Raw genomic sequence first — 13400 nt, 5'->3', positions numbered from 1 at the left:
TGGAGTCCAACTGAAATCTACTAGTTGAGTTTAAAGATAGCCAGGAATAATATTGACCCACCGTCCATTAGCCTATAAACAAAGTGGTGAACCGCTCTGGAGACCACCACTAGGGTGATTATGACATGCATGGATAAACAAATCACGGCCACTAAAACATTATCGAATGTTGAGCAAATATTCCACTTGACAAAAAATAAGGCATACGCTATTCATGTTCAAAAACTGCTTATACACATACTGACACATTGCAACAGAGCTTTACCTGTACAATTCGTGTAAATCTATGTGACCTGCTGTGCTTCTTTCCTAGGCTATTTTGAATACCTGGCTGCTGCTACGAAATACCTAAGATGAGACACCTGGTTGGTTGAAGCTAATGATGAGAATGATGTGCAGCACAAACAGGTGATAAACTCAGTCTAAACAGAATGACACAGTAAAGCTTTACATGAATCTATATAGATATTCACATTTTTGTTCATTAACCCTGTTTCCATATGTCAATAATGTTTTCCTATACTTTTTATTGTATACAATCCCTAAGGAGAGCCGTCTCAGGTGCACATATACACAGGCAATGCAACGGACTCAGCGTCTTGACTGGACCATGTTCCAAAAGAGATTGGTGCAGGTCACTGGCGACGCAGATGACGTTGTGATGTGAAACACGTGGGCTGTGGTGCCCAGAGCTCACATAAACAAAGGCACATTGGCAGACAGGGTAGTCGATGGTTGTATCGCGCGCAGTGCTCTGAGGAAGTCGTATAGATTGCTTGGTATTGTAGGCTGTACTCTCCCTCACGCATTGGAGCTTTTTACAGAATTGAAGAAGACTATCTACATGCTTTATGCATGGATTGACAACCACGTTTCTGATGTGAAAGAAGGTAGGTTGGTTTATTTCCATAAGCGTTATGTTTACTTTAATAAGCGGTTTGTGTCTGAATTTTAGTTGTGAGATCTGGCTTCATAATATTGATTGGGAGGCATCGAAACAGTTTTTCTGTAACAGTTTATTTCTCACGTATTGTGTCATGTTGAGAATTGTTACATTTTACATTGACTGTTCAACGTTACTTTGGAAAGGAGAAGTTGCGAAAGTCATTGATGTCAATGCCGTGGAGGGTGGATGTTCAGCGACAACCTTCAAAATTCTTCATTCAAAATGTAATGCTTGTGCATATAACGGGAAACTGCGAAGCAGTGTGTGATTTCAAAGCTCATCTATGCAGTTTTATTATTTAACCTTTATCAATTAGGCTATAGCCTAGGCTATGAGGCTCGCATAAGTAAAATCATAGTGAAAATGTCGGGATATTGTGCTTAATTGCCTAACTTGTTTCTCATGGATTCTTGGAATATACATTGACTTCTCTGATGGCATTGCGTTTTCTAAATGAATATAAGTAAAAGTGATTATTTCTTTAGGGGAAGATTCCAGAAAAGAGACGCTTTCTTGAATCCTGACCCCATAGACCTCCACACAACATTATCCATTTCAAGTGTCACCGAAAAACAGTGCCAAGACGAAAGGTATGAGAGCTTATTCTACAGTATATAATAAATAATGATTATGAATAAATCCCATGTATTCCGAAATTGTCCCGTTTAAAACAATGCGATTGAAATAAGTTATCTGAACATAAGATCAGATCCGCATCAAAATGGTTTCTAATTATTGTTACTTTGTAGATGATATGGCATGTCTATAGTTTGTAGCTTGTAAATTGATTTTAACATCAACATTTTGTCACTTTCGTTTTCAGCCATGCCCTGCGTTCAGGCTCAGTATGGGTCATCACCGCAAGGAGCCAGCCCCGCTTCGCAGAGCTACAGCTACCACACCGCTGGAGAATACAACTGCGACTTCTTAACACCTGAGTTTGTTAAGTTTAGTATGGACCTGACCAACACTGAGATCACAGCTACTACTTCTCTCCCTAGTTTCAGCACATTCATTGACAACTATAGCACCAGCTACGACGTTAAACCGCCCTGTCTATATCAAATGCCCCATTCTGGAGAGCAGTCCTCCATCAAAGTCGAGGACATCCAGATGCACAACTATCATCAGCAGAGCCATTTGCCACCTCAGTCGGAAGAGATGATGGCCCACTCCGGCTCAATTTACTTCAAACCCTCCTCACCTCACGCCCCTACCACACCAAACTTCCAGGTTCAGCCAAATCACATGTGGGAGGACCCTGGGTCCCTCCACAGTTTCCACCAGAACTATGTGGCAGCGACCTCTCATATGATAGACCAGTGCAAAAACCCGGTGTCAAGGCTGTCACTATTTTCCTTCAAACAGTCCCCTCCTGGTACCCCTGTGTCGAGTTGCCAGATGCGATTCGATGGTTCACTGCACGTCTCCATGAACCACGACAACCCAGGGGCACACCGAGGCTTAGACAGCCAGAGCTTCGCGGTACCCAGTGCTCTAAGGAAACAGGCTGGCTTAGCCTTCCCTCACTCCCTTCAGCTCGGCCATGGACACCAGTTGATGGACAGCCAAGTTCATTCGCCCCCGTCCCGAGGATCACCGTCAAACGAGGGTCTGTGCGCAGTGTGTGGGGACAACGCTGCTTGCCAGCATTATGGAGTGAGAACCTGCGAGGGTTGCAAAGGATTTTTTAAGGTATGCTTTTGTTGATTGTGAATTATGCAATTCAATTATTACAAATATTAATTGTATTATTGTTAGGCCTGTTGTTTTTTGTCAGACAATTGTCGTATTGTTATTTTAATATTCCCCTTATTATTGGTGGTGGGAGTAGGCCTAGTAAACAATTATGCTTAGTAAACAATTATGACAATTGTTATAACATTTGGATATAATTTTCATAAAGTCATTAAAAACTCTCAGTGTTGTGAGCTCTTTTTGTGATATGACAGTCTTGTCTGGAGTAGGAAGTGTCACAATATTCCAGATGGTAAAATTGAATGGTCACTTTATTTCGAACCCCGGTTCAATAGCCTCATCTTACCTCTATAAATAGAGGTGGTCTCAGAGGGCCGTAAAAATATGAATGCCCACGGATTTGTATTTACTGAATGTCTACCTCTTCGGTTCCTCGCATATATAACAGCCCAAAACTGGAAGGATGAATGTGCTGTTACAATATCAATCATCCTATATAGCGCAGCTCAATGAGTGCCATCTTTGTATTCATTGTACAGGCGCTGATGTCCATGCTAAAAGCCTGTTGTCTTCACCTTTGCAGCGCACTGTTCAGAAAAATGCCAAATACGTGTGTTTAGCGAACAAAAACTGTCCTGTCGATAAACGCCGAAGAAACCGTTGCCAATACTGCCGTTTCCAGAAGTGCATGGTTGTCGGAATGGTCAAAGAGGGTAAGGACATATTGTGGTCACTTTGATTGTCCGTGTCCGTGCATGGCCATAAAACACCTGCGGTCCTGCGCATAAAGTTTGCGTGTAAAGCAAGTTGAACCTTTACGCACAACAATCAAAGTTAAATACAAGTCTATATTGTCTCTTGTCTTCCTTTCAACACAGTTGTCCGGACTGCTAATCTAAAGGGTCGAAGGGGCCGTCTTCCCTCCAAACCTAAAAGTCCCCAAGACCCCTCACCACCCTCGCCGCCTGTCAGTCTCATAAGTGCCCTTGTTCGGTCCCATGTCGACTCCAACCCGTCCATGTCTGGCTTGGACTATTCAAGGGTGAGTTTACCATTTAATTCCCTTTAAGAAATTGTGTATGAACATAAACACTATGTTGCTGATTTATAGTGTAATTAGAGTGAAAATACAACGTTTGTACAAACCATGTCTGAATGTATTTGATCATGTTTGGATGTGCATTTGTCACACAATTTATGGACTTCAAAAGTTTTGTGCAAGACAGGTCTGGATTCTAAACTTTGTCAGTCTTTTAAGGTGGCATATTTTACCTAAGTAAATCGCTTTGAAACGGAGAACTCAATAAAAAGAAGACATTAATTTAATAGTAAGAAAGCACTCCCCTCCTAGAAATAGGCTTTGCAATTTCACGGGTTATATATTTTAAAGGACCTCATTAAGCCCTGTTGAAATTAAATTCCAGTTTCAGTCTAACCCTGACTACCAAATGACTGGAGACGACACCCAGCACATCCAGCAGTTCTATGATCTCCTGACGGGTTCCATGGAGATTATCCGAGGTTGGGCTGAGAAGATCCCTGGGTTTTCTGATCTTCTGAAGCAGGATCAAGATCTCCTCTTCGAATCAGCCTTCCTGGAACTTTTTGTTCTGCGGCTGGCATACAGGTAAGCCTCTTCCTCTTCGTAATTATGAAATAACCTCGACTATAATTAAGATCAGCCCCCTTCAAGCTCCGTTGCTTTGGCTTTTATTAGCTCCCCAATAATTAGGAGCCTCTTAAATCCCCATTTATTGCGCAAAGTAATTAATTACACTTTGTTATTAATTGCAGGTCCAACCCAGTGGAAGGCAAACTCATTTTTTGCAACGGGGTGGTCTTGCACAGGCTGCAGTGCGTCCGAGGATTTGGGGAATGGATAGACTCGATTGTGGAGTTCTCCTCTAACCTGCAAAGCATGAACATCGACATATCAGCATTCTCCTGCATCGCCGCTCTTGCCATGGTAACAGGTGCGCAGATATATGATATACTTCAATTTAATAATTCTCCCAAATGTTAGACTGTTTAAATGCATTTCTTATATTCACATTTAGGTAATTATGTTGTATTATTTTCATATTACAGAGAGGCATGGGCTTAAGGAACCCAAGAGGGTTGAAGAACTTCAAAACAAGATAGTGAACTGCCTCAAAGACCAAGTGACATTCAATGGCGGAGGCTTGAATCGTCCGAACTACTTGTCAAAACTTTTGGGAAAGCTCCCTGAACTTCGCACGCTATGTACACAAGGTCTGCAGCGTATCTTCTACTTAAAACTCGAAGACTTGGTTCCTCCGCCAGCAATAATTGACAAACTTTTCCTCGACACTCTACCTTTTTAAATGGACTTTAAAACGGACTTTTAATGAGACCTCAAAGAACTTCCACAGACTCTGTTTGAGTCAGCCTAACACATTTTAAAGATTTTATCTCTGAATATTTCCAAGCTCCCTAGTACAATCCCCTAAATTCTGATCAAGGATCCATGAAATGGATACAAAGAAGAGTGAGAAAATTGGTCTCAGAAAACCCGCTGATGTTCGATTTTTTTAAATAGGTCTAATCCCCAGTATAGCCATTCGGGGAAAAGTCTCCAAGGCTTCACTTGACTTAATGTGGCCAATTCTCGACCAAGTTAAAAACTTTCTTGCAACTCTTAGCCTATTCCTTATTGTTGACCAAACATCTGCTCCATTGATAACGCATACTAATATGTAATATATTTCATTTATATATATGCACATATATGATAGATTATGTGATGCGTCCAATGCGTCTATTTATAACACGTGTAAAAAGTTCGTTAATGACACAATTTCATTTTTCTTTTATGACTTGTGCCTATATGTGTTTCTGTCAGGATCCCAGAGGTATGAAAGTATTTCGAAAAGACAACGCATGTTGTAGGTTTTATAGGCACTTGCTGTCGAGGAGATGTCTATATTATATACCGGACACTATGTAGTCTGCTAGATTTTATAAAGATTCGTAGTACTGGCACACCTTTTATGTATGACGCATATGTGAAAAAGTATCTCCATCTGTATAGATAAAGAGGGACCCATGGTGTTTGTAAAACTGTCAGACATTCCTTGTTTGTATGTGTTGTAAGTATTGTTGCTGTTGAATATAAACGTTTCTATATTTATTATTTGATTGCCAAAAGCTACATTAAGCATGGAGCAGTTTAAATGATTTCAAACCATCATAATTCATGCTGAGCACGTTGTCTATGTTTTATGTCTTATAGACGTCTAGATAGTTATAATTTCACACATTTGAAAATGAACAATTGGTCCTATATAAAATATAAATAAGTGTGCGGTACATCCTTTGCCTTCATGGTGTATTTGAGTAGGCTATTGCAATGCATTCGGTGCCGAATTCCAAACGTTTAGAGAGAAAGAGATATTTAATGTTTACAAATAAAACTTTTAAATCATTTTTCTTGCGAAACAGTTTCTCATAACTGATTTTTCTTGACAAATAGTCTATAGGTGCATCTAATGCAATGATTTAATTCAAAATTAATTGAGTGAATTATTGCTTTCCTGTAAATATAGTGTACATTCTCGGTATGTCTTATGGAATATTTTGTTTGTTTGTTCAAGCTAAGCAGAAATAAGGTGTTACTAATTAGGCTGTGATTACAGTGAATGTTTGATTACAGTGAAATAACGTACAATTTACATTAATGCAAAAAATCGTTTATCAAAAATAGTTCACCCTCAGTAATTGGCATGAATGCTTGAAAGGTATATGGTTCATGCTAGTGTTTCATTGTGGTAGGAGATGTATGATTCAATGTATTTGGTATTTATTTGCAAGAAAGAGGGGAACACATTAGCAGTTTGCTAAAAGAAGTCGGAACAGTCTTGGACTCAAAATAATTGGACAAAACGTTTAATTACATTGTTCATTAATTTCTCAAATGGTGACTGCGTAATTTGTAGCCTATAATCCTACATAACCAAAATACATGTTCAACAAGTATTGGGGACATTGACATTTCAAGAGAAGTGGCATGTTGACATTGCGTCCATAAGGTCCATAGCCTACTTTTAAATTAATAGAATAAGTGACAGCCGAGAACTTAACAAAATGAGATTTCCCTGTCTTTATGTAAGCAATCACTTACAATTTGGAACATGAAAGGATACGCCAGAAGGACGAGGCTGCTATCAAACCAAATAAGTAAAACAGTCCCAAAACAGTTGGATGGACACGGTACATTTTGTATAATTTCTAACAGCTTTTGATATTTGATAACCAACAGTAGGCTATCTGTCAAAAAACATAGTCATCCTAAATCTGATTTATCCTGGACAAAATAATGGACAATATAATTGATCAAATTTAGGAGCTTTCTTGGAACGAAATTAACAGACAAACAGGAGTAATTCAAGTTTTGAAAGGTGTATTAGGGTATCTACTTTGGATTTATAGCGCATATGATTTAGTAAAATAACTAAATAAAGTATCCTTATTTCAATTTAATCAGTCTCATTAATTTGAAGATAAACTATGACTGGCCTATATAATTACTGAAACATTTTAGTTTAAGCTATAGTAGACTATTGCTTACTTGATGTCAGAGGCGCGTAAATGAGTTATTACTTATGCATTGAAATAGGTCTGTCATTTTTTAACTTAAGTTGTTTTGTCAGTTCCAAAGGTGTGCAAACAAACTTCAGAGCAGTAGCCTATGTCGGTGGGCTATAGCCTATATACCAAACAAGAAAACTGCTAAAATTGAAAAGTGATAGCATCAAGTTAATTCATTAGGGCATTACTCTGAACAATATGAACGCTGTTTGTGCTCAGTACCATGAGTTGTATCATAGAGCACCTTTACGGCCAACTAACATTTGCTCGTAGCTACATACTGTATGGGGTGAGTAAAGGCTCGTATCCCTCTGCTGATAGGGGATATGGATCTAGACCTAGCCAAATAAATTACGAAGATGAGTTTAATCTCTATAGTTTTGCCTGTTGTCTCGATTTGTTGCAAAATCAGCCCCAATTGGTATAGGGAAACTTCAATAGGGCAGATATTTGGGGTTTATGTCGTTCTGACTACTTAAATAGATATTGGACTATGATCAACTAATGTATTAATCTGTCATCTCCAAATCTCAGAAAGGACCTACAAAGGTGTCATATAGCCTATTCTAATCGTTTAATATCACTTTGAATCTATGTAATGAGCGTTTTTCAATTGGCCATGTCTTGTGATATCAGATGGATATTTGATATCAGGCAAATGCATTTCTCATCAAGTAAATATGTCTTACTGTATGTAATAATATTCCCCGCAGGGAATTGAACTGTTAATTCTTGACCGCTGCGGTATCCTATTTCGAAGACTTCACAGGTTTTTCTTTATTCTGTCTCAAAGCCACAAACACAGCACAGGACCGACCACACGTTGCACTAAACCCGTCTTTTTCATATTTGCAATTATTTATTGTTTGCACATGAACGCACTGGATTATATATACCTTCATACATAGGCCTACACATAGCCTATACATTGTCACATAAAAGTAGTTGAGATCGTGTTCACCATTGTAACGCTACATTACGGATGCAATTAAGAAACCACTGGCAAAAACCCAAACAGGCAATTTAACTATACTGTCATTGCTGGTCACATCACTCTCTCCTAAAAGAAAAGTGATGTGAGGCTCTAAGGCGATGTCTGGGTCTTATCCACAATGATACAATATTTATCACATGATCAACATGGCAGCAGTATAGCTCCTCTTGAAAGTTCTTAGCAGAAGGCTATAAATTGTCTAAATAATTAGATCTTTACTGCAAAGTGCTAATTCCAAGTCTAATTGTGATTACATTCAGAACCGGTTTGGTGACATTTAACAGATCGGCTGAAAAGGGTGCTTGCCATGTCTCAAGTTCATTTCTGTTGACGCCAACTGCCGTTTGGTTGGGAGATGTCTTTCTCTGCGCAATGAAATATGATATTTGTATGTGGCAAAACACTTTTGACAGTGGCTGTGCATGAATGCATATGTAACTCCCATTTAGCTTAATTACCAGCATACTTAACATCAATACAAGGTTTTGACTGTACATTCTTACTGAAAAACGCTATACATTGATTGTGTAATCCAATATGATTTATCATCATGTGGTCTCAATATTAAGCTTATAGCATTATAGCACCTTTACAGGGTTATGCAAGTGCATGGTCTGTAAAGGGAAGAAAGAGAAAGTGCCAGAAATAGCATGGTCTCCATAAGAGATGGAACAGATCCCAAATGTCCTCTGCTAAGTGCTTGCACTGGCACTGAAAAAGCCTCTAAATTATAAGGGTACATCTCATCCTCTGAGAGTGCTGCTAGTTCACTGGGCTACTGTTATTCCTGCAGACCTATGCCAGTTAAATGCTGTTTTTTTTCCTTCTTCCATGTATTCCCTCATCCTCCCACAATTTATTCAGTGTCCTTGACCAGAATGTGCTGCAACACAGGTGAAATGCTATCATGTAATAGTCAAAAACCTCACCTGATCATGAATTATATATTTTGAAAATCTATACAGTTTTACAGAAATTAGACTAACCTGTCTTATAAAATCTAGAACAGACATTATCTTAACTTTTATGACATCATACAGTATAATCTATTTCCCCCAGGAAGTATTACGCCTCTGCTGCCAATAACTAACATTAGATGATGTTAGAAAATATGCCAATAGAATGTTGTTATGATGTTCTGCTTGGCTTATGGACGTCTGGTATTTTGGTTTGGTTTAGTCACACGAATCCTTCCTGCAAAGCAAAATACTTATAAGGACTAAATGTGGATTTGGATAAGGCAGTTTTATGAAGTACCACAATGAGTGTATTTTGGTCTCTTATTTATGTGACAAGACCAATATATAGATTTCAAATTTTAATTTGACAAAATAAGAGCTCCACTTGACCAAGTAAGTGTTCTAAACAACCCTTGTCAAGACTCATTCTCAACCTTTGACCTTTGGTGACCTTGAGAAAAGATGTGGGTCAAGGGCCTGCTCTTGACTGTGAGTGAGCTGAGTTAGGAGAACAAGGCCAGGCAGTCTCTTTACTTCATAGCACTTCAGAACACTTCATAACACTTCATAACACTTTATAACACTTTATAACACTTCATAGCACTTCATAACACTTCATAGCACTTCATAACACTTCACAACACTTCATAACACTTTATAACACTTCATAGCACTTCATAACACTTCATAGCACTTCATAGCACTTCATGTTCTTCTTATGTTTTTCCATGTCACACTTCCCTTCAGCTCTCGACTCTAGCCAACAGACTCTACGGTCTACTTACAGTTCCGTGAGGGAAGCTGCCCTCTCCCACCTCCTGCATGTGATGATTAGGAGCCGCATGTATCCCAGAGTAGGAGCAGGAGTAGGAGATTTAGCATCAGTTTGGCCTTTTCGATCATAATTAATAAAATGACATGGACTGGGGGGAGCTGATCCTAGACCAGCACTCCTACTCTGAGAAGCTTGGTACATGCGGCCCCTAACATAATCATCCAGAAGGATACTCTGAAAAACAATAACACAAATATTTCTCTCCTTGCAAGGATCTAGCGAATGGACGCTCGGCCCGGTGTCTGCTACGGCTGCTTGGTGGAATGAACTTGTGAGTGCTGTCAGTACAAAACAAAGATGAAAATGTATGCTCTGGATAAGAGCGTCTGCTAAATGACTAAAATGTCAAACAAATTACAAATGTAAGAACATCAGAGTTGAACGAGTCTCTTCTGCTACAGCCCACAGGCCCACCATGTTGTTATACTGTGTTTGATTGCCCTGACCCCTTGCAAATAGTTATCCCTTCAATCCTATACTGGGAGCTTACTTGGACATTTATTTTGGTAGTATTTGGAATTGTATGTGTTTTAATGATTATTGAGGCACTGTGGATAAGCACATCTATTGCTAAAATGTATTGTCACATACTGAGGAAGAGTTCACATGTTTCTCAATGATATTGAGTAAAGTTTGTGTTAAACATCTAGCACAAAAACGGGTGCGATCCTGCTTTCCAAAAAACAGAGTGAAGACAAAATACGCCTTGCACAGAAGGGGATGGAGCCTCTGGAGGCCTTGGCTCACCCTAACACACAGCGGCTTTATCATTCATAGGACTAAACAGACAATCAATTCAGCAGCCATGTATGGTGAATGAAGGGAAGTGACAAGCTGTGAATGATGAGGAGCCAAAAATCAAAGTCCTCTTCCTCCTCAACTCTAATGGCCATCAGCAAGCGAGACAGGACCAGTAAAATGAGGTTAATCATTTGCAAAGATCCTTTTAAAGAGATTGACTGGACTTGATGCCCAGTCAGATCACTCATAAATATTTACTTCCTATTAACAGCTGTGGGTAGTCTGTTATTGCACATTGATTTCTGATGGATTTCTGATGGATGTTGTTAAAGGGATAGTTCACCCAAATTACAAAATTACAGATTGTTTTCCTTACCCTGTAAGCAGTCTATGGACAAGGTATGACAGCATTTCATGTTTTGGTTTAGTTTCCCTGGCACTGTTTCCACGTGCTAACGTTTTAGCATGTGTGGCACAAATCCCATTCAAGTCATGAGACCGATGTTAGCATTTTCCGCGTATCATGTTAAAATCATCTATAAGTGACTTTGTTGAGCTTTGTTGAGTACATGCTGCATGAAAAATGCTAATATCGGTCCCATGACTTGAATGGAATTTGTGCCACAAATGCTAAAACGTTAGCATGTTTAAACCAAAGCATGGATTTCTGTCATACTTTGTCCATAGACTGCTAACAGGGTATGGAAACCAATGTGTCATTTTGTGATTTGGGTGATTTATCCCTTTAAATTATTATTTCAAGTGTGGTCAGCACACAGAAGAAATCCATTCATGAAATACTTGAACTGGAATTATTAATGCAATGAGATTGATAGAATTATCTGCCTGGAGGTGGTTCCCAAATGTTTTTCAGATGGCTATTTATACGAATAACATGGATATCATAGTTATTTCGGATAAAGATGTCATAATTACTAAATATAACAGCTATCACAAACATAATCAAGAAAAAACATTACAATTGTCTTATTTTCAAGTTTTAGAAGCAACATACAGCCGTATTGAACATTTGAACCTCGTCCTTTGACCTTATTGACTAAATAAAAGTGGACATTTCCTTTATGGAAAGAGTTAATGTTTCCTAAGGCAGACATGTTTCCGATTCAATTAGTTTTAATGAACCCACTGCTCACTGGTTACTGAAGTAGAAAGCACAGCCATAAATGCTGAATGGTAAAAGAGGAGATATTAAGGAGGAAGGGATCGGATGCAGAATGTGTATTTCTAAGTGGCGAAAAAATGCTTAAATCCGGCTGGTAGAAGTCAGTGGCTGAAGAGGCAGTGGATTGTATAACCATCAAATGATGCACTAGATCTCTAGGGCAAAGCTTGAGGGAAAAAAACCCAGATAGAGGACAAGACTGTAAACGTGCCGATTTGTGAAGGGCCCATTTCTAATGAATGAGCAAAATAGATCTGTGATATTAGGCTTGAAATCAGGAAATCAATGTGTAATCCAAATCTTAGTATATATAAATAGAATGTTTGTGAGACGTCAATTATTTTAAAAAAAGGAGACCACTCATTTACACCTCAGCACATTTAGATGATTAGATTGAATGCATGGCTGCAAACTATCACTCTGTCTGATGTCATCATGCAAAATGTCAACATGCTCAGATGCATTGGCTTGCTACCAACAAGACTTTACCCTGAACCTGTGAACTGATTTTTTTCCCCTTCTGCTTCACCATGTGTAGTGAATGTCTCAAACACATCCATGCACATGTAATCTGCTCATGTTTGTCAAGTAAATTGTGCATGATTTTATTTCATAAGCTTCTCAGTCCAAGGCAGAGGGATAAACGCCACTGGCTAGGATAATCTCTGCTTTAAGATAACTTTTGAAATGTGGACGATATTAGCAATAATACAATTTGAGTGTGACTGACCTAGCTATTAGTGTTTTTCTTGTTCTAACTCATATTGCTATCGTCAACGTCATCTTGTGGATACAGGGTGAAGCAAATCTCGAAAAACATTTACAGATTCGGTATTCAAGCTTAAGCTCAGAGGGCATATGACACCGGTCAGTTGTCAGAATACAGCTGAAGTTCTGTGCTTTTTTGGGACAAAAGCAGAACCATGCCCCACAGATATTGCCTCAACTTTGTCAAGTGGCACATTCAAATGCAAGGCCTATGGCTAAATCTAAAGAAAACAGATGAAATATCTTTGCCTGTTTTGACATGACCGTTTTTGAAAGTTCAAGCAGAAAACCAATTATAATGAGCAGTGCAAAGCCTGAAGCCCATCCATGCCACTCATAGATAATAAAACAAGAGGAGAGAGAAAATAAAACTTGCAGTAAGCCAGTGCTTATAGCTGGTGGAGCTATCCACCCAACACTGGAGATCATATAAATAGTGTCTGTTTGCTGTTGAGTTTCCAAGCAGCTGCATTCTAGTACAGATCAAATCAAGTCAGGATTAGAAAGTAAAAGAGCATGGTTTAAGGTAATCTATCCCACAGGAGCCCTGGTCCAATTCATCAAACAAAGCTTACAACTACACCCCCAAGTGTTTTCGCCACTGCATGGCTAGAGGCACATATGCTTGAAATTATTTATAAAATACATCCATAGATTTTGCATGAGTG

General features: G+C 38.9%; 1 protein-coding gene across 2 annotated transcripts; it reads left to right on the top strand.

Annotated features, from left to right (window-relative positions):
• Positions 1–344: 344 nt before the first annotated feature.
• LOC121536684 (nuclear receptor subfamily 4 group A member 2-like) lies at positions 345–6090 on the top strand. Of its 2 annotated transcripts, none has more exons than XM_041844120.2 (8): positions 345–408; positions 1432–1536; positions 1770–2641; positions 3228–3357; positions 3523–3686; positions 4069–4271; positions 4439–4617; positions 4733–6090. In XM_041844120.2, exons 3-8 carry the CDS (start codon positions 1772–1774, stop codon positions 4987–4989), a joined length of 1803 nt encoding a protein of 600 aa, XP_041700054.2. In that variant the 5' UTR covers positions 345–408; positions 1432–1536; positions 1770–1771; the 3' UTR covers positions 4990–6090. The 2 variants fall into 2 exon arrangements, with proteins under 2 accessions (XP_041700054.2, XP_041700053.2); XM_041844119.2 differs by lacking the exon at positions 345–408 and adding an exon at positions 722–890.
• The last annotated feature ends 7310 nt before the right edge of the window (positions 6091–13400 follow it).

The sequence above is a fragment of the Coregonus clupeaformis genome, chromosome 23 (assembly GCF_020615455.1).
Source record: "Coregonus clupeaformis isolate EN_2021a chromosome 23, ASM2061545v1, whole genome shotgun sequence".
Taxonomy (NCBI): Eukaryota; Metazoa; Chordata; class Actinopteri; order Salmoniformes; family Salmonidae; genus Coregonus; species Coregonus clupeaformis.
Note: the sequence above shows the minus strand (reverse complement) of the source record. Positions and strands in the feature narration are given on the sequence as shown.

What these genes read in the sequence shown, in the direction of transcription:
- LOC121536684 (XM_041844120.2), top strand. Translation starts at nt 1,772, where the DNA reads ATGCCCTGCGTTCAGGCTCAGTATGGGTCATCACCGCAAGGAGCCAGC. An exon ending in GTTGCAAAGGATTTTTTAAG is followed by an intron (nt 2,642 to 3,227) that starts GTATGCTTTTGT and finishes TCACCTTTGCAG; the next exon opens with CGCACTGTTCAGAAAAATGC. An exon ending in GTTCTGCGGCTGGCATACAG is followed by an intron (nt 4,272 to 4,438) that starts GTAAGCCTCTTC and finishes TATTAATTGCAG; the next exon opens with GTCCAACCCAGTGGAAGGCA.